The sequence below is a fragment of the Silene latifolia genome, chromosome 2 (assembly GCF_048544455.1).
Source record: "Silene latifolia isolate original U9 population chromosome 2, ASM4854445v1, whole genome shotgun sequence".
Taxonomy (NCBI): Eukaryota; Viridiplantae; Streptophyta; class Magnoliopsida; order Caryophyllales; family Caryophyllaceae; genus Silene; species Silene latifolia.
Window position 1 is genome coordinate 188612702 of NC_133527.1, and position 21159 is coordinate 188633860.

Here is a 21159-nt window from a genome sequence, read left to right on the forward strand (position 1 = left end):
CACCTTATTCAAGTTTCTACGAGCAGAAGACCAAGAACACGATTCAAAAGAGTCCATTTTCTCTCTATTTCCTAAAAAGAAATGGAGAGACAAGTTCCTATCAATGGTCTGGATCGTATTTTGGCATCATCTAGCTGTTCTAAATTTACGCATAAAGATAAATGAAAATGAGAGTGAAAGGAAAAATTATTATTTAAAGAGACTGTGAGCGAAATAGAGAGAAAGGAAATGGAGAGGATCAATTTTCGATTCAAAATACCATATATCGAGAATATCACTAAAAACAAGAAAAATGTCACTTCGCCCCTGTTTTTACTTCTTCAAACTGTTAATAACCGCCAGACAATCACTTTTGACAATTACCTTTGTATGGCCAACCCGCAAAGCTTCTCGAAGACCTTTATATACCGCTACCGCTTCCGCAAAAGATGGCTCGTACTCCTCCCGAACCTGCTCCGCCACACCCCATTCCACATCTCCCCTCGCATTACGACACACCATACCAAAACTCACCCCAACACCCTCAACTACTGCATCAACATTTATTTTCACCCATTCCTCCACCGGTTTCTCCCACCTCGCATCCTCCACTCCGTACACCTACCACACCACCACTTGTCACCCCACCTCCTCCCTATTGTCCATCATTCTGCTCACCCATTAAGTCCGCCACCCTTCTCACCACATCCCCCCACCCGAGCTTCAACCCCTTAAAGATAACCTTATTACATGCTTCCCACACAGCCCAACACGTAAATATAAATATATAATGGTCGCCCTCTCCTCCTCCTCCCACCCCTCTACCACCAACTCCCTCACCTACTCAAACCCAATGATCCTATCCACCTCTACCAACACACCTATACAATAAAAGTGTCGATTTTCATAATATTAATATAAATCCGGTTTTCAAACTCTTTGCAAAAATCACAACTACGGAGCAATAAATAAAGTAAAATAAAATAAGCTAATACCGGTCCGTATAAAGGGCAAGAGGATTCGAACCTACGATTTTAGGACTCAGACAGTCGATATAAACCGGTCCGCAATGCGCATAAAATAAGCTCTTGTTTATTCTCCATTTCTCCATAACTCTAACCTCCTGCGATCTTCTCTCTTCTTCGTTCGCCATTAAAGACCTCCATTCTTCATCATTCCCGCGCCTTCACACATCTCTTATCTCTCACCTGTAAGTTACGTTCTTCCTCAATTCACCTTTACTAATTTCCGTAACTAATTCGCTTAACTATTTGTAAAATCCTGATTTTTATTCTTTATTTTTTTTTGTTTTTCGGTATTTATTAATTCAATTGCGTTCTTTTATGTCATTTTATATGAATTATGTGCTGAAATTGTGATGTTTGAATTGATTGTTGAGTTTGATTGATAATCTCATATTCAATGTGCAGCAATTAATTAGCACTTTAATAAATTTTATGAGATATACAACATTGTGATTTATTGATTGTATTTGTTATGAGCTATGATCGATGATATAATACTGAGAATTGAGATTAATATATGATATATGATTCTTAGCATTCGTTGAAATTTCCGAGTTAGGGTAAGGTATTTGTTTGGTAACTTCAACGGAGTTTTTGTTGAGAATATAGATTGAGTTATACTCCCTCCGTCCTGGTCAATTGTTGTCCTTTCGTTTTGGCACAAAGACCAAGGAATGAGGAAAAGGCCAATAACTAAATGACAAGTGGAACAAATTGAATGAGAATGATCAAATTACTCATAAGTTCATTCTTAAAATAGAAAGGACAACAAATGGCTGAGACACCCCAAAATGGAAAATGACAACAAATGACCGGGACAGAGGGAGTATAAAAATATGGTCTTGTTGTTTATAACATTGAAATAGAAGTAGTTTCTTGCGTTTTTCTCGCTATTTTACTCTATTGTTATCGAGGCTTGAGGTTGTTCATGAGATTATGGTATTACTCGAAGAATTAGATGAAGAGTGGTATGCGAAAGTTGTGATATTTCAGTCTTTTGTTATTTGGGACATCATTCCGGATTGATAGTGAGATTAAGTTTAGTGGATCCTTGCTAGTATTATTTGGCTTTAAGAGAGGATAAAATTAAAGAAAACGAGTTGACTCACTAAGCTTTATGCTCTCTGTACAATATGAATTTTCAGTCTGTCAACGCAACTAGATGGATTGTTCACGATGTTCTTTAAAAAGAATCCGGTATGTCCACCCCTTACCCTATTATAGGCAGGAGTCTTCTAGGTATTGGGGTAATGTTATTGTTTGTTGTTGTGGAGGTGGTTTTTTAAGAGATTCTACCGTGTAAGGTTTATTTTGAGTGGAGATATTTTTCAAGTTTGTTGACATGTTAATGTTGTGCGAGTGCTTGGTTATTTCTATATCAAAGCTCAAAAGATATCTATACATGGCAAATGAATTTTACTACAATTAGTGTTTGCTTCTCTATCTATCTGATTACGTTTCTGCTTTCTTCCAATTCGATTCCGCAGTATACGAACAATTAACTAAATCTTCAATAGAGAGATGGACCCTTCTATTATGAAGCTCCTTGAAGAGGATGAGGTACTATCCTGTGCCCATCTCCCTCTTCTTAAGTCTTTCCTGCATATTTATGTTTTTGGTAGCATGATAATTGGTGCGGAAACCAGGATGAGTCAATGCACTCTGGAGCAGATGTTGAAGCATTTACTGCTGCTCTAAATAGGGATATAGAAAATGGTGCACCCACTACTCAGCCTTCTCAACCGGAGACTTGTAAGTTCCCCTCCTGAATATTTTTCCCTTTCTTATGAAAAATTGTTTATATTTCCTTTTTGTCTTCTAGTACCAACCCTTTTGTTATATCAAAGTCAATTTTTATTAGGCACTTGTTAATCAACTATCATAGTGTTTCCTTTGGCTAAACCAGATACGCTTTTTGGACTGTTGTCCCTTCATAACACATTCATATTGTCCATAACTCCATATAGACATGGAGCAGCAAAGTATAGGTTTTTGTTAGCTAATTAGCATAGGAAATAGAATTGTATCTTCATCCTCTCCAAACTACTACGACCCTCCGCCATCCTTGAAATAATAGGGAGTAATAATTAAGTTATGCCATCCTCTCCTTGGTGCATTTGGGTTATCACAGAAGAGAAAAAGGAACTGTGTTTGTATATTTGAAGAGAAAAAAATTACACAAAGGAAGAGGGCAAATAGCATACGACAAAAAAAGTAAAACAACCGTGTTTGTATCTGTTTGGCTTACTTGAACCTGTGCTGTGGGTGTTTCTTATCTATGAGAACATTATCCTAAGAATTATTTTTGAAGGAGCCATATTTGAATTTAGAAGTTTCTGAGACATTATTTATGGAAACACCCACCCTTTTGACTGAGAGGGCTATGTGTTCTATTAGTTGTATTTTCTGCTGATACTGGCGCATAATTTTGTAAGCGAACAATATTACTTTTCCTCCCAGATTGTTCATCTTCTCCTTAGAATATAACGCACTATTGTGGTTCTGTCCTTTGTCGAAATTCATGCAGCTTTTTCTCAAGAGCTCAATCAATCATCAAGTCAGATGTACTCACAATGGCAACCTTCTAACCAAAATGATATCAATGCCAACCAATGCCAGCAGAACAAGGAGCAGTTAGAGGATCAGTTACCATCGAACGTCGGGGCAAAGGAACATGGTACAAATGTAGAGACGAAGCCTGATGTTAATAGCCATCAGGCACCTAGTAGTCTCCCCATGCAATATAAGGCCATGCCACTTGATGGTCAGGGAAATCAAGTTGAACAAAATCCTGCACAGTACTCTCAGCCGTCAGCCTCAACACACATGCAAATATCTGGAAGAGCTCATCCTCAAATTTCTGAACAGGATAGGATGCATAATCCATCTCAGTTACCAAATACACAGAGATTAAATAATAATCAACCAGTTCCGGAGCAGGTTGGCGGCCCATCTCAAAGGCAAAAACAAATACCTTTTGGCAGTTTGCTTCCTATTATTCTACCTGATTTAGACAAAGACAAGGCCATGCAACTGCAAACTCTTTACACAAAATTGAAGGTTTGTTTCTATTTTCTTTCAATTTGTTTCTGTTGACTTACTTTTCTGATGTACATGGTGTTTTTCCATCTCCCCACTGTTTTTCAGAAATTAATTTGAACTTCTTCTGGTGATTATTAGAGGAATGAGATACCCAAAGAAGGTTTTGTTAGACATATGAGAGGCATTGTGGGGGACCAGATGCTAAGATTGGCTGTGGTTAAGATGCAAGCAAAGGTATGTTGGCTTTGGTTCAATTGACTGAACTAAGGAGAAGGGAAGTTTTCTAGATATATTGTTTATTTAAAAAAAATTCTGGTTTGAGTCACGGGACAATTTTGATTATGGTGGGTTCTGAACCCAGGTGAGGTGAGAGGGGGCAATTTAAAGGACATAGTGATTCTATTTTTATTTTTTCTGGTGCGAGCGACAGGACAATTTTGATTATGATGGGTTCTGAACCCAGGTCTTGATTACACCATCGCTCAATGACGTTACAAACGATATTTCTGGATATAGTGATTCTTCAGATAGGAAGTAATTGTTTTATGTGTAGTCACAGAACCCTTCACAGCAGCAGCCGCAACAACAGTTGCGGCTGCCGCCTGGCACGGTACCTCAGAATTCGTCGCAGCAGCAGCAACAACAGCTGAGACCGCCACCTGGCATTGTTCCTCAAAGTATGTCGCAGCAGCAGCAACAACAGCTGAGACCGCCACCTGGCACTGTAACTCAAAATATGTCACAGCAGCAGCAACAACAGCTGAGACCGCCACCTGGAATTGTAACTCAGAATATGTCACAGCAGCAGCAGCAACCTCTGAGACCGCCACCTGGAATTGTAACTCAGAATATGTCACAGCAGCAGCAACAACCGCTGAGACCGCCACCTGGAATTGTAACTCAGAATATGTCACAGCAGCAGCAACAACCGCTGAGACCGCCACCTGGAACTGTAACTCAGTTCTCTGATCCATATACATTTGGGCAGCTGCCTCAGCAGCAAGCAAACCAACTTTCAGGTCGCCCGGCAATTCCTGTACAGGGCCTTTCGAAGCAGCAGCAAGAGCACTTGCATTTTTCTCAGAGTTCATTTCCTATGTATGGAGGTCAACCGTTTGCTGGCACAAACGCCAGCTCACCTTCCACAATGATTAATCAACCTAATGATACCCAAATCAGGCATGTTCAACTTCAGCAAGGGTTTGGTTCAGCTCATAATAATGTTCCTAAAGTGGAGAGGCAGACCTCGTATAATGATACCAGAGGTGTCCCTGGTCCCACCATGGCCAATATGCCTACCACCGCAATGCATCATACTTCCGTTTCTTGGCAAGCTATGACAAGCAAAGATCAGGGTGTTTGGCCTCCCATCGGTTATGTGAAGCAGGAGCCTATTGAACAGGGTCCTGATAAACAGCCAAAGGTCTCAAACTTTCAATCCCAGGGGCCTAGCTTATCAGCACAGGTTGATCAAGGCAAAGGCCCAGGGACTTCAAATGATGAACTGACAGAGAGGCAAAATTCCACAATGGCATTTGGCTCAGCCATGAGGACAACTAATATGACAACCCCAAATTCTGTTCCTACCCAAATGGATGCAGATACGCAGGTATCTGGCTATACCCATGATTATTCTCCTTTTTTGCATATATGAACATTGATAATTGATATGCAAGTTTGTCTTGTACATTACCCATTTTTTAATCATTTTTGTGTGAGTTAGCTCATGTACCTCTGGTTCTCTGAGCTTATGCTGTTATCTGCTTTATGTGAGAGTTGAAACTTATTATTCATACTTTCATTTTTTTTTTTTACTTTACTGTTCATGGGTGAAGGTTATTCTCTGCTTCCATTAGAGAGCACAATATGCATTCTTGGGTGTAAACCATCCGGTTTAGTCTCCATTTAAACCGGGTAGGACAACTTTCCCTCCTTAGTTTTTAACACTATAGCACTTTATCTTGAGGCCTTATTAAGCTGGATCTAGCTCCCCACCAGCAGGGGTACACTATAAGAGGGCAATACTATGTAAACAGATGGGATTGCATTCCAAAATGCTTTTGGAGATTGCACCTAAAATGTCCGATCATGCCACATGCCTATATGTAAATCCTGTCACCTGTTTGAGTTAGAAAATTGTGTATTTACCCTGTCATCGTTTCTCTCATTCTGTATGCATGTGTATGCGCTGGTGCCTTTATTCACACTAGCATAGTTCTATCTATTATCTCGCTCTCCTTATCGAGGATACATCACTGTATATGCCTCATGCTTATGCTAGTAGTTGTTCGTGGACTGTATTTCTGAAATGTAATAACATCTGCTTTCTATATATTAGGTGGGATCTCAAAATGCACTGGCAAGTTCCAAAATCGCAACTAAAAAGCCTATTAGTGGTCAGAAGAAGCCACTTGACTCACTAGTTTCTTCACCCCCTTTACCAGGGTGAGTTTGAGCTATTTCCGTTATCCTGACACATAATTTGGCACATCTTCATTATCATGTTCATAACTTTGTGCTTCATTCATTACTTTGCAGTAAAAAACAGAAAGTTTCTGGGTCTTTCGCAGATCAAAGCATTGAACATCTTAATGATGTTACTGCTGTTAGTGGAGTTAATCTTAGAGTATGTGGTTTTGTCCCCAGAGCTGCTTCTGTCATTCTCCTGAAGATTTTTTTTTTAAATATCGATTCACTTGTATCTGTTTTTATTTTATAGGAGGAAGAGGAGCAGTTATTTTCTCTGCCCAAAGATGATAGTAGAGTTTCAGAAGCATCTCGTAAGGCTGTTCAAGAAGAAGAAGACCGGCTGATTCTGCAAAAGAATCCTCTCCAGAAGAAGTTGGCTGAAATAAGTTAATATCGAATCATTTTTAATAGTCTTTTGAAACGTTAAACTTACAAAATTCAAGGGAGTATATACGCACGGTTAACAACAATATTACCTTAGTGCCTCAAGGGTCCGCCTACGGCGGGGTAAGGGGTGGTTAAAGTTACGCAGTCTTAACCGCTATGTGTTAGAATACACAAACGACTTTGTCCTAATGACGAATAATGATAGTTTACGAGCTTATTTATATCCCGTGACTCATTTGGCAAAATTATGTGGTTTGACAGTGACCAAATGTGGTTTGAAGAACTTAAGCAACGACGTGGAAAAGTGCCTCTCACTAGTAAGTTTTCTGTGTGCACTTGACCCTCATGATTGTCTCGTGCTTTCAATATCATTGAAAGAATTCGTTTCTTTAGTGTGTTGAGGAAAGATTGCGTGCGTTGATAAGCAGCTTGATCAGAGTCTCGAAACATGTATGCTCTTGTCCATCCATTCCTTTCACGTCTGATTAAATACAATATGTTTTCGTTTCCGACCTAAGTAAAATATGGCTATACAGCGAGTTGATTCTGAGAAGTCGAAGCACAGCATTGTTGTCAATTCTGATGTTCGAGAACAGATTTTGATGATAAACCAAAAAGCCACAGAGGAGTGGGAGAAAAAGCAAGCCGAAGCTGATAAACTAAGAAAACAAAATGAAGTAAGATTTTTATCATTGCCCGTTCTGTGGTACTTATGTTTGTGCCCCCTCTGTTTCACGTCTATCATCCTGTTTGACGTAATGCAGCTACATGACGATACTTTGACCATATTTTCTTACATGAATTTCTTTTTTTCAAATACAATTTTGTGAAAGATTCTTGATAATAAATGTAAATGTTTTATGTTCGATTTTCTAGTATTTAACAGTTTTTTTAACATATTTACAATCTATGTTTGCAGCTACATGACGATACTTTGACCATATTTTCTTACATGAATATTTTTTTTCCAAATACAATTTTGTGAAAATTCTTGATAATAAATGTAAATGTTTATGTTCGATTTTCTAGTATCTAACGTTTTTTTTAACATATTGTCTCCCTAAGTTAATATAGTATCCCACGCTTGATCTATCTTATTCTCTTGCGTTGCAACAGCCTGATAGTAGTGGTGCAGTTGATGTCGAGAAGGAGAAAGAAGAAGCACGCAATAAGTCTCTTAAGGTGGCCAGCCTTCTCTACGGTTAAATGCTCGTGATGAAGTTATCAAGTCTTTCCTTACTTTCTTACCCTTGATCACAATTTTCCAGGTAAACAAAGAGGAAGATGACAAAATGCGTACGACAGCTGCAAATGTTGCTGCACGAGCTGCTGTCGGAGGAGATGATATGCTATCAAAATGGCAGCTTATGGCACAGGCACGCCAGAAACGCGATGGTGGGCCTGAGATTGCTTCTGGTTCTCAGTTGGGTAGAGATGCCACCCTCAAGCCATTAATAACATCTACTGGGAATGTCAAGGACACCCGAGGAGTTGGAAAAAAAGATCATTCTGCTACTCTGGGAACACCTGGTAAGTGTAACTCGGTTATTACTTGCTGAATATGACTGAGCTTCGATCATTGTTATCCGGTCACTCACTAGAACCTTTTATCCCAAGCTTTACATGTCATACTCACCAATCTCCCCGGCTACCCCGTCTACATTCAAAGCTCATAGCAACCTGCCACGCTGCTATGAGCTCCGTCAACTCCACTATGTAGCTACCATCGCCTCTATTCGTCTAACATTGGAACCTGCATGTCGTCCTCTTTAATCTACCATTAGTGTTTCCACTTACTAGCTTTCGGTGCATGGTAGTTATTGTTGTATCTTGTGCGAATTGTGATAGCACACTATGACGCGATTGACCAGGCTATATTAGCCATATATGTTTAGCATCGGTTGTGTAGTTGATATATTGGCCTAGGATGGGCCGTGTGACATCGGCTGTATAGGCCATTGGGGGTCAAATTTCGGTTATTTATAGCAGGCCTTTGCATTTCGGCAAATACTAATGCGTTAAGCTAAGAAAACCTTTAGCAAAGAATGGATGGAGGTTATCTGAAAAAATGAAATCAAGTCCTTTGAGACTCTGAGTCTGTGATTGAATTATTTTTCACCAATAATTAGTGTGTAAGACCGTCTTATATTGTGAGACGGTCCTACAGTGTAAGACTGTCTTATTCTATAATTTGTGATAATTAGCTTAGGTCCTTTAAAACCCTGAAGCCCTAATTATGGCTTGTTCGTTGGGCTTTGACTGTACACGAGAATTTCAGCTTCTAAAGTCAGAATACTCGAGTAAATTTATAGATTTGATTGCCTTCCAATGGCTTATAACGGAAATAGAAGGAAGGATAAGAAAATTGATTTCTTACAGGAGCAATGAGACAAGGAGGCAAATATCAAGAGAACACGCTGCCTCCAAGGATAGCTCCCAGTATCTCTATCAAGGACGTGATCGCTGTGCTCGAGAGAGAACCACAAATGGCCAAGTCTACTTTAGTCTATCGTCTCTATGACCGATCAAAGCCTCATGCTCCAACTCAGTAAAAAGTGTTTTAGTCTATCGACTCCCTTCATTTCTTTGATAGCTCCTAGTTTTCCTTTATAGTTCGTTTTGATATCTTCGAATTATCTCTTATGTAGATGACTCGGTTGCTTTTTCCGCAAACTAATTTCGCTTATTTTCTTGCTTTTGCTAAATATTTTTGACATTTAAAAATGAGTAAATATCTGTAAAATGGAGGGAACATTGTGTATCTTGACCTTGTATATTTTGACGAAGAATTTGTCAGATGACTCTCTCTTTTCCTAAATCAATCCAGACGGTAATCTTTAATCTATTGCTTACTTTATTCACTATAATGTTTCTTTCTCGCTGACTTTTCGCGGTTAAGCTAAATATTCATCAAGATTCAGGAATTACAAGGCCTAAAGGCTACAGCAATCACTTTTTGGTTTTCGGTTTTTAAATAACACTGATCAAGTTCGAGGTTGATTTTTTCTTGCGTATTTTTTGTTCATTATATTTATTTCGATTTTTATGTTTTGTACCAGTAAATAGCCAGCTTTTAGACCACTGGCTTTTGCCCCAAAGCCGCTTCTCAGCAAAACAGTGTCGGAAAAAAATTATAACGTGACGATAAACTCTGGATATGTAGTACATAGAGGGTGCACATCCACAAAAGAGCTTCACAATAATGGATTAACAAAGTCTCTCTAACTTTTGCGAAATTAGGGTTGCTATTTCTAAGCAAGACTCTTCTACAAGGACTTGTAAAGGGCAATCGACACCATCCTTGAAGCTTTGCGAATGGATGCTACACCTGTTAATCACAAAAAGTATACCTGTATTCTGGCTACACAAGTAAAACCGTATATTGGGAGTCAATACCTTATGTTACATCCAATTGATTCAAATACAAAAGATAACATTTAAAACAAGTAAAATATGAACTTCTCATACCAACTACCATTCCGATAATCAGACGAGTCATTATTATAGGATAGTATGATCTGCAAAGAATCAATATCTATACACGAGGCCGTATCATCAATCGTCTCAAACACAAGAACTTACACAAACCGGGTATCTGTAACAGCAGACAACCAAATATATAAACATACACAAATTCTTACTAAAGACGGGCACTATCCGTCTTTAGTTGTAGACGGATACCATTTTGTGAGACAAAATGCCCAAATTGGTGATAGTGGGAGGCACATGGGGGGTGCCCCCACCTTGTCCCCCTATTTGTTTTATGAGTGTAACTACCCGTCTTAAGATTCGACCCGTCTAAAGCAAGACCAACTGATAAACATAACCTTTTACCCGTAAGGTGAAAAAAAAAAAATGTATTATTAAAAAAAAAAAGAAACAAAAGCAACAAACATTAAGATACCGAAGTAATATACTACTGTGGCCGATAGTAACCACTTTGGTTTGGTGGGTAAGAGCCTGGAGCGTTGTATGGTGGTCGGGGGAAAGATCCGGGCTGTTGAGAATGAGCATTGTAGTACGGACCCTGCCAACCCGGATAAGCAGGCTGACCATACTCATGGCTTGCAGGTGGCTGCTGTTGGTGTGAAGGCGGCTGCTGAGGAGGATAAGGAGCGCCACCTGAAGGTGGTGGTTGATAAGAGGGTGGATGTGCTGGCTGTGAGGAGTTATACTGAGGGGGCCCATATCCTCCCGGCATGGATGCATTCTGTGGTTGCTGATAATAAGGTGGTTGTGAGCCTGGAGGTTGGGCAGAGTATCGGGGATCAGTTTGGTGTGATGACATTGTTCGTGGAGCCTGGCTGGTCCCAACTGACGGGTAGCTATGGTTACTTGAGTTACTTCTGTCCTGTAAACTGAGACCTGATACATGTCTCTGAACGTCTTCGATCATTTCACGGCATTGGATATTTCTGGTCATTACAAAATCACTGCACTGTTGCTTTACATTTGTGATTGCATCCTGTACATCATAGGAACACCCGATTAAAACTTAGTCAGAGAAACGTCAAATATGGGTAGCAAAGAAGTTCGATTACAGTTTGATCCCGATATATGATGTGAAAATCTAGTGCTAAAGTTCTCAGGATTTAATTTTCCCGAAGTCGTAGGTCAAACTTGCTCAACTTGTCTCATCTAAGCATTTCATAAATTGAACTTTTTCCCTGAATATAAATTTCTAGTTTTCTACACAATCATGGAGAATTATTAACTGTTATTACTAGGATTCTGAACTACGCTCGAGTTTCTGAAGTATTATGAGATTTTCTTAGCGATGATAAGGTGCGGGGACACTTCTTGAAAGCAAAAATACCCTTCTAAACTTGAAATGTTTCAATATTTTTTAGGATTAATTAACGGGAATAATCCATACTATGAGTGCCCTTTTTATATTAATCCAAACTATGAATTAACTCACTTTAATCCTAACTATCACACACTCTTCCCTTATTGCACTCGGCCAATTTTTTACCTTCTAATTCAGGTAATGTGTAATTTTTTTTTTTTTTTTTAATCCCATCATCATCACTTTCACCATTTACATTTTATCCACTATTAACAACCAGCAACTATAAACCCAACACGCATCAACACCATCATCACCAAACTCAACCACACTACCATTGACCCCACATTCTACCCACCATGCCACCACAACGAAACACCCATACGACTATCCCAAAGTTGGCCATCATTCCTCTACCACCACAGTACATGAATTGTTATTTCCATGGATACAAATACTCAAATGCCGCCATCAAAACAGCACAACAAATACCCACCATAAACCGACAACCTTCAATCTCACCAGTGTTACTCATCAACAAATATCCACCATAAGCCGATTTCTTACTCGTATCATTTTCAATTTAAACAATTAATAAAAATCCACAAATCAAATTACACAACAAAGATAAAGACTATAATCATCAACAATTTCAATTTGTTGGGTATTAATGAAAAAGAAAATCAAGTTTTGAATGTACAAAGATTGAATTTTGATGCTAGTAATTGTACAAAGATTGAAATTTTAAGGGGATCACTTCGGTTTTTAGACAAAACGCAAGAAAAAAATGGACCGCCATTGAAACTGCGCAACAAAATAGGCCGAAAAAGGGAGAGGAAGAAGAGAGAAAGTGAGAGTAATTATGTGAGCAAAGACTTTCTGGTCTTGGAGATAGAGGATAGAGATGAGAGTGAGAGGATATTATGGCAGAAATAAAATGGATAAGAGTGGTAGAAATGAGATATGGATGTGAAAGATGAAGGAGATGGCTAAAATTAATGGTGAAGAAGGAAAGAGAGTAAGGATTTTGTGCAAGTCTGGAAGAGAAGGGAAAAAGAACAAGGAAATAATTCAATAACGATATTACATTACAATTCATATAGAGGAGATACCTATTCTTCAGGTAGCAGGTCAATTAGGTGTAATATGGGAAGGGTGTAGGATAGTTAGGATTATAGTCGGTTAATGTATAGGTTGGAGTAATATAAGAAAGACGCCCATAGTACGGATTATTCCCATTAATTAATCCTATTTTTTAAGTCTAATGAGAAGTTTGGAAATAAGACTTGAAATAATTAAATATTATACTAAATGCTTTTTAATCTATCTTCCTCCACTTTTTGGTTGTGAGCCTCACTAGTTTACCACTCCTAGCAGAAGTGTCGGACTAACAAGTGTCGGGTACGAAATCCATACCCATATCCATGCCGTGTCGTGTCGACGATCGACACGGGTACTGCTCTAAAGGTGAAGAGTTGAAGTAACATAGTCACTCAGTGCCAAGAAAATTCCCCAATACAACAACAACAACAACATCAGAGCCTTAATCCCAAAATGATTTGGGGTCGGCTGACATGAATCATCTTTTCGAACCGTCCATGGGTGAACGCACGCCTCAAAATGCGAATAAAAAAAGGGAAGATGAAAAACAAAAAGGAAGAACGAAAATGTAATGGAAAGTCAAGGTAAACTTAGGGGTTTTAAAATCGAATTCCGTCTTTCTTTTATAAAAACTTAAAATTTAAATCGAGAGAAAAGAGAAACGATTTTTAAAAATCGAAATAGAGTTAAGGCTCCGGAATGAACCAGGTAAAATCTATATGCAAGTGGTCGGTGAAAAAGTGTAATAAAGGAGAGAAAAATAAATAATTTAATTTTTTTTAAATTAAATAAAAAAACATTAAATCTGTCAAAAAAACATCAAATACTAAAAATCCACATGTATCCTTTCCCTCCATTGTGCCCTCTCCGTCACCATACTCTCCTCAAGCCCCAGAACTCTCATATCGTGCTCTATCACTCTCAACCATGTCTGTCTCGGTCTTCCTCTGCCTCTAAGGACCTTTTCTGTTCTCCAAGTCTCCAGCCTCCTAACTGGTGCGTCCATAGGTCTCCTTCTCACATGGCCAAACCATCTTAGTCTGTTTTCCATCATCTTGTCCTCTATTGGCGCCACTTTTACCTTTTCCCTAATCACCTCATTCCGTAACCGATCTTGCCTTGTATGTCCGCACATCCACCTCAACATGCGCATCTCCGCCACACTCATCTTTTGAATGTGACAATGCTTCACGGCCCAACACTCGGAGCCGTAAAGTAGGGCAGGCCTAATTGCCGTGCGATAAAATTTTCCCTTTAATCTTTCTATGCGATATGGCCAGTTATTTTGGAAGGGAGGACTAGTACTCTAAAAATATATTCATAATGATTAGGAAAAAGTTAAAATAGAACTGACAGTAGTTTGGGTGCATAACTGCAGATACATATTGGGCCCTACAAATACAAACAGAGAACTGATACCTGAAGGGTTACATAGAACTTTAGCCCCTCATTTATGTTCTCCTTAATTTCTCGATACTTTGCAACGGCAGCTTCTATCTGTTTAAAACATCTCTCTTGAGAAGCTGAAATAGCAAAGCGAGAAAGAGTTAAATCAAATGAGAGTAAAAATAGCAATTGTCCGCTCCGCTTTGGCACTGGGGGCAGTAATCGAGGTAGACAAGGACGACGCTGATGCTGGGGACAGTAATCAAGGCCACAAATTGCGGGGTAGGGGGGGTCGGGTGTATGCAGCAGCCTTACGCCCTTACCCCCTTGTTAACAAAACAAAGAGGCGGTTTCTCAAGCTAAAACAAAACAGTATTGAGCCTCACTGGATGCGGCTAACATCGCACCTAAGTACCTAACACATTTTGGATAGTAACCGATTAAGCCTTGAGCCGGGCACACTTTTTTGAACTAAGGTATAATATGAATCTTGTCTTTGAACATATCACAAACAAGACCAGGAGCAAAGCAAAATGTACTTGGCACCCAGCAGACTGAACATAGTGAACAAGTGGTATAATGAATCAAATCCGAAGCAAATGAACTGACTGACCTTTGTAATCTTCAAGATTGAACAGAGCAGCAAACTGCTCATTTTGAGCCTGGACAAAACAAAACGTGAAGTACTTAGGAAACATTTATGCGAACAGCAGAAACTTAAGGCTGAATCGGTGCGTACTTCTAACTACTGAAGAGAAAGCTAATCACACAGTTTACCACTAAAGCATTGAAAGAAATCCCTAGAAGTCCCGTGACAGGCTAAAAGAGTACCATTGAAGTGCCAATTTATTTTCAATACAGCAACTTGATACATTGCTTAATGTTTATTTCAACCTTAGGCTTTAAATGCGAATGCTTTTTTCATGGATTGTCTCCAAAGAAAACATATTTGGTTATTCCTCAGTATTGATCAGGAGAAAAGAGTTTTATCTTTAGAATAGTAAAAGCTTTGTCTACTAATTGCACCCAGACTGTTTCTTCGTTCTCCAACTATCACCTATGGCGGCTATAAGGCTATAATTTGCAATCTCATGAAAAAGTCAACTCATGAAAGAAGAGTTAATAAACAAGTCTCATCCACTAAAAAGATAATGAGGTGAAAAGAAATACCTGGATTTGTCTTAACAGCTGCTCTTGTGCCTCCAGATTCTGAGCAATCTCTTCACATATGCGGTCGTACTTGGATATTTCCTTTTTAAACAAATCCTCATAGGATCCCGTGCATGTCATTAGCTTTGGAAGTATGTCATCCTAGCATAAATGATAGCATATGTTAACTGAACGCAACCGAATTATAAACTTGACACATGAACAACGAATAACGCTATGCCATTTATTCTGATTATAATTTTCACAGCAAGACTAGTAAATAGTTATCCCATGCTCCTGAATGGACCTATTATCTCCCATTAATAGTGGAGGGGAAGGCGAGGGGAGGGGGATGGATGGGAGGGAAAGGGACGGAAGAAGATGGGGGTGGAGGCGAGGGAAGGGAAAAGGAAATGGAGGAAGGGAGTTTTCCCTCCAAATCACTCATTTGTTGAGGGATTTTGACTGGGCTTGGAGGAGGGAATATGGATTCCCCTCCATTTCCCTCCTAACCTATTCGTTATCCAAACAAGGGATTTTGTATCCTCCCTCCCTTTCCTTCAAAACCCCTCATCCAAACAAGGCTTAAAACTCGCTATGAGACTACATATCTGCAGGAAGCTGTCATACCGGCCAAATTTCAGTTGTAGCGCTATAGATACAGCAGATATCGGACAAATTTAAAAGCAGAAGCACAATACCTTCTATTAATTTGGTTAAATGTTAGTACATGAAAATGAAAAGGTAATACAAGGAGCTAAAACACAGCCAGATACCTTTCTTTTCATTTCTTTAAGCATGTCTTCAAGGCCCGCCCTTTGTGCACCTAGTGTTTCCAAATGCCTCTGTGCAATGTTTAGATGATAAAAGTGAGTACAAAAACCATCCAGGGACCCATGGAACCCAGTGTGATATAGGCAAAATCCTATCCCATATTTAAAGCAATGTTATATACTTATATGGTAGCAAAAAGAAAAGCAACAATAGAAGAAAATGCACCAGCGACAATTACAAGTCACTTGTCAGAAAATGCGTGCAAGGGATTTCCAGGGTTAATTATCATAATCAGTTGCCTATATATTAGGCTCTACATAAAATTACAAAGTCTACTGGCTTCAGATCCATATCATTTGTATACGAATTCTGTCTTGAATCCAGTTCTTATCTGTGCGTTAGACTGTTAGCTTAGAGGCCATTCCTTCATGTACATGAGCCTTAATTCTTCGGCTATCTGCCTGCCTGGCACACTCCAGTTTGCACTCGTTCCTCACCATCCACATGTAATACTAAAGTGCTTTAACCCTTTGTTTGGATAAAAGGATTGGAGGAGAAAGGAACGGCGGCCAAAGTCCCTTACTTGGTTAACAAATTAGGGTTAGAGGGAAATGGAAGAGGGAGAAATGAAGGGATCCATTTTCCCTCCTACAAACCTAACTGAAATCCCTCCAAATTGGGGGAAACTCATTTGCTCCATTCGCACTTCCCTTAGCTTCCCTCCCTCCCCTCCCACCCATCCTCTTTTTATATCCAAACAGAGAGTAACCGCTGCAATGACAGAATCAGTGACCTCATACTCTTACTAGGCATCACTCCCAAGTTTTCTTTCAGTAACCTATGGCCTACTTATTCAGCTAGCAACATGAAGTAATAATTTTTGTAGGCTAAATTGTCAGTATAGCGTAGGCAAGCTAAATTTCATCTTGCCGACAATCAATTGCCAGTATAGCATAGACAAGCAAAATTCCAGATGCTTCTTTGACAATCAAACCATGCCAAGTTGCCAGCAACTAAATTTTACTATAGTCAAGAAATTACCAGACTCTGCTTCAAGGCTCCAACTATCGCGTCTTCATTAGCATCCAAAGACATGATTGGCTTTGCAAGGGTAGGAAGGGCAGACTCAATCTGAAAAATAAGATATAGGACACATTATAGTAAAAATAGAGTTTAATGCCAAACTATAACAGAACTGCAGCTCAAAACGGCTGCGTACAAACTTGCAATGACCACATTTTTCCAAAAAGAAGAAAGAGAAAAAGATGTGCTCGCAGCTAACAATTAAGGGAGCCATTGCTGGATTCCAACAAGTCTAGCATATATTTCCAAAAAGAAGAAAGCGGAAAAGAATGTTCTATGCCTGAGATATTAAGTGCCTCTTATTTAACACACATTTCTTCTGTGTATTAGATCAAAGGCACTTAATATCTCCCAAAAATACACATCTCACGATAAAAAAGAAGCAAGGCACTAGTTATGACAAATCCAAGAAGAGGCCAGATGTCTTGGCCACTTAGACTATGTTAATTACGGACAGTCCATCACAGTATTCCTGCAAGTCAACGGGAATGAACTTATTTTGGTAATCCTGCCAAAGGGCTTCTATCATCTTAGGACTTCACAATTCTACTTGCATTTTTCTTTTTCAGTTAAAGGTTAAAAGATGATAAATAGTTTGATAATTCTAAAAAATCCATTGCTTTGGATCGAACCAGAAATAAATATTGCCTTCAGGTAACTTCCTCAAACTTAGAACACACAACTAACATATTCACAGTTGGACGATCCTATTGGAATAATATTATCAAGAATCAAGATTTCTAGGATATACCGGACGTCGATCAAGGATGGACATGAGCGCAAAATGGTCCTTCACAGAACGCTCTATTCTAGCATCACTCTCTCCAGCTTGCTTCAAATTTCCTGCAAATCTGTTCAGACGATCCTGAAGGTTCTTTGTCAGTGTACTCGATTGAGGTCTAGTCCAGCGAGTCCCAAATTGGGTTCTAAATTGGGCATCTTCTTGAGCTTCCTTCTGCAAAAGTTCCTCCGTTTGCACCAATAGTTCATGATTCACCCTCCTAAGATCCCTAAGCTGTTGTAACTCAGCTTCTAGTCCAGCTGGGCCCCCACTAATCTGTACAGCTTCCACATCTTCACTAAGATTGTCTGGAAGGGATGAGTTTCCTTCTAAAGAAAGAAGAGAGTTAGGCAAGTCCATTTCCTTCAGCCTTACTCTGGCTAGCTCACTCCCTTGTTGAAGCTTCTCAGCTTGTGTTCTGATGACATCATCAACCATTTCAGTGTATTTCGAAAGTGCTTTTGTACTGCTATCTGGAACAAGGGATAAGAACATCTTCTCTTTGCTCGCATCGAATATCTCATCAAGAGGAGAAGGCTTCACCATAGAGAATGCAGGTAGAGGAGGTAATGAACTAGCTGGTGGAACCCTCTGTAGGTAAACTCTGTCATTTTCCTTCATTGCCCTTTCCAAGTTGCGGTTAAGACTTGCCTCTAGCTTACTAACAGCATCTAAAAGCTGCGCAGGAGCTCCTTTTGCTGATTTCTTCACGTCAGACAAAGCACTAATCCCGCTCTTCAATCTAACGATTTCCTGAGCTATCTCCTCTTTTTCGTGAAGCTCTAAACTGTACCTATAGCAAGCTTCAGCATAAAACAGAGAGGCCTTCAGCTGTACATGAGCAATCCAAGTCTTGTCAAAATGTTGATTAAGAGGAGCAACAGTTAATGCCGCTAAAGCCTCCTCATAGTATATTCCAACCTGCACTTAACAAATTTTGAAACACAGCTGGCAAATTAGAAATAACATTTGGATTAACATGTAAGAAATTAAAAGATAGAGAAACTTATAGCATCAATGACCCCTAACTATGTTAGGGTTTACAATTGAAGTTAATCACAATTCACACCATATGTAGCAAGTTAGAAACCTATGGCAACAGCCAACAAGCATACATATTCACATTTATATATTTGACCACGGTTACAACCTGCAATCGCTACCTTATGGGTGTGTTTGGATGGAGGATTTGGAGGGGAAGGAAAGGGAGAGTAGGGGATTTAAAATCCTTTGTTTAGATACCAAATAAGGATGGAGGGAAATGAAGGGGGAAGGATTTCGAGGGATCCATTTTCCCTCTTCCAAGCCAAATCAAAATCCCTCCATCATAGGAAAGATTTGGAGGGAAAATGTATCCAAACATCCACTCCCCATTCTCACTCCCCTTCCCTTCCCTCCTTCCCCCTTCCTTTCCCTCCTATTTTGGTATCCAAACAAGGCCTAAGCAATACACTACAAACAAGTGCAACATCACAAGGGAGACCAACTAAATAATCATAAGAAAACATTCTCATTCTAAGTAGTATAAAGTATAAACTAGCAATTCCTTTCATTCCTCATATTCGAGCGCGCATATAAATCTGCACACATAATAACACATACCGTCTAATAACAACATAGCCATAAAACTTTCACAATCTATTGTAGATACTACAGTCCTCTTAGACTGAAACTATCTCAACTTAACTAAATTCAGTGATTCAAATAACAAAATTGAACTGTACTGAACTGAAATTACGTCCAAAAGAACAAGGCCGACATAGACAAACATTCATCATCAAAGTTTACCTGCCGCGAAATCTTAGCACAAACACCAGGAGTACTCCCTTTAGCAATAGTAATCTCAAAACAACACTCTTGCGCCTGCGCAAGCATCAACCTCTCCAACATCCCTACACACTCAACCGATACATCAACCGTCGCAGTCCCCCCTCCGGCCGCCTTAACCGACACATTATCCCTCAAATAAGCGAAAACACCGGCCGCCATTGAAAAATCATGCATCGCACTCTTCCTCCCTTCAACAGTTCCACGATCAAACCCTAACCCTAACTGACTATACACCGCGCCCAAATTAAACAAAACCGCAGCCTTTTCAAGATGAATATTAACTTGCGACGACTTATTCTTAGGTTTAAACGCATCATACCATATGAATTGCAGCGAATTGATATGATCCTTATCGTTTGAGATCGGAAACCTAGTTTCGATCAATCGAAGACATTTGAAATACTTGATCAGCGTATCACGCTTCAATGGCGGCGATGTAGTGGCGGCGTTCTCGAGATCGGAGCGAAGGTTTTTGACGGTATCGAGATCATCGTCGAGGTTTTGTGCTTCACGTTCGGAGTAGTGGTAGACGACGTAATTGCGTAAAGGACGGTATAGGTCGATTGAAGTTGTTTTCTTCTCGTTGATTGCTAACATCAGGGTTTGTGTTGCTGCTGATGAGGTTGAGGACGCCATTGTTGTGGATGATGAAGGTCGAGAGGTGGATAGTATAGAGTATATGGACGACTAAAGACAGGTTTGACGAAGTTTCCTATTGTTTTCTTTTGTTTAGTGATGTGAAGGGGGATGCTTAATCACCAAGACAACGTGTTTTTGGGGTAATTTCGCAAAGGAAAATGAGTTAGCGTCACTCGGTCCCGAAAAGATAATGATACGGAGCGAGGATTTGAACTTAGAGGGTGAAAAATTTTAAGGGGGGCGAACGGGCACCCTCAAATTTTTTTCAAAAATTTAGTTAAAACTTTCGTAAATTTCATCCGCCAGGGGGGCGACCGCCCCTACTAGCCCCCCCTAGCTCCACCACTGTATAGAGCTACCCTCTCACAAAATAATGGATACATCATATTGAATAAGTGTAGACTTTAATAATAAGGGGTGTATGTGAGAGGGTGGTGCAGAAATTGGGCGCCACCCGGTGGCACCGTATCATTATCCTTTCGGGAAGGGATAGTGCATCACCGATGGTATTTTGGGGAAGACGGGTATGTTTGAGAAGTAGAATAGGGGTCCAAGTAGGCAAGTACGGGACTTGTATTGGGGTCGGGGTATGGGCGGGTCGGGCTTTTTTGGTCAGAGTCAGGCCATGTTAGGAGGAATGGGCGGGCTTGACCGGGCTGAGACATGCTTGGCTCGAGCCTGGGCGCGAGGCGGGTTAGAGATAGGCCGGGTTGGCGAGCCTAACC

At 39.8% G+C, this 21159-nt stretch overlaps 2 protein-coding genes across 5 annotated transcripts; one reads left to right on the forward strand and one right to left on the reverse strand.

Moving 5' to 3' along the window:
* Positions 1-1015: 1015 nt before the first annotated feature.
* On the forward strand, positions 1016-9697 carry LOC141643924 (transcription initiation factor TFIID subunit 4b). Of its 3 annotated transcripts, none has more exons than XM_074453323.1 (15): positions 1016-1618; positions 1828-2564; positions 2651-2756; positions 3532-4064; positions 4185-4280; positions 4600-5655; positions 6385-6491; positions 6585-6672; positions 6766-6901; positions 7164-7219; positions 7296-7352; positions 7439-7579; positions 8019-8084; positions 8171-8432; positions 9282-9697. In XM_074453323.1, the coding sequence occupies exons 2-15, from the start codon at positions 2526-2528 to the stop codon at positions 9452-9454; spliced, it is 2916 nt and encodes a 971-aa protein (XP_074309424.1). In that variant the 5' UTR covers positions 1016-1618; positions 1828-2525; the 3' UTR covers positions 9455-9697. The 3 variants fall into 3 exon arrangements, with proteins under 3 accessions (XP_074309424.1, XP_074309423.1, XP_074309425.1); XM_074453322.1 differs by having other exon boundaries at positions 1016-1189; positions 2492-2564; XM_074453324.1 differs by having other exon boundaries at positions 1023-1189; positions 2492-2564; positions 4606-5655.
* A 649-nt stretch (positions 9698-10346) lies between these two features.
* On the reverse strand, positions 10347-20546 carry LOC141643925 (vacuolar-sorting protein BRO1). 2 transcript variants are annotated; one of them, XR_012543801.1, is made up of 9 exons: positions 19754-20546; positions 17936-18886; positions 17143-17232; positions 16104-16172; positions 15349-15489; positions 14792-14840; positions 14212-14315; positions 10737-11367; positions 10347-10542 (listed from the first exon to the last, which is right to left on the reverse strand). XR_012543801.1 is itself a non-coding variant. In XM_074453325.1 (8 exons), exons 1-8 carry the CDS (start codon positions 20429-20431, stop codon positions 10819-10821), a joined length of 2631 nt encoding a protein of 876 aa, XP_074309426.1. In that variant the 5' UTR covers positions 20432-20546; the 3' UTR covers positions 10347-10818. The 2 variants fall into 2 exon arrangements, 1 of the variants encoding a protein (XP_074309426.1); XM_074453325.1 differs by having other exon boundaries at positions 10347-11367.
* Positions 20547-21159: the final 613 nt, after the last annotated feature.

Excerpts from the sequence above, each read along its gene's own strand:
- LOC141643925 (XM_074453325.1), bottom strand. The coding sequence starts at position 20,431 with ATGGCGTCCTCAACCTCATCAGCAGCAACACAAACCCTGATGTTAGCA. Across the intron at positions 18,887-19,753 it reads GTGCTAAGATTTCGCGGCAG|GTTGGAATATACTATGAGGA; the intron begins GTAAACTTTGAT and ends TGTTAAGTGCAG. Across the intron at positions 16,173-17,142 it reads GAGCCTTGAAGCAGAGTCTG|AGGCATTTGGAAACACTAGG; the intron begins GTAATTTCTTGA and ends AACATTGCACAG.
- LOC141643924 (XM_074453323.1), top strand. The coding sequence starts at position 2,526 with ATGGACCCTTCTATTATGAAGCTCCTTGAAGAGGATGAG. Across the intron at positions 6,673-6,765 it reads TTAGTGGAGTTAATCTTAGA|GAGGAAGAGGAGCAGTTATT; the intron begins GTATGTGGTTTT and ends TTTATTTTATAG. Across the intron at positions 7,220-7,295 it reads TGGAAAAGTGCCTCTCACTA|TGTGTTGAGGAAAGATTGCG; the intron begins GTAAGTTTTCTG and ends TCGTTTCTTTAG.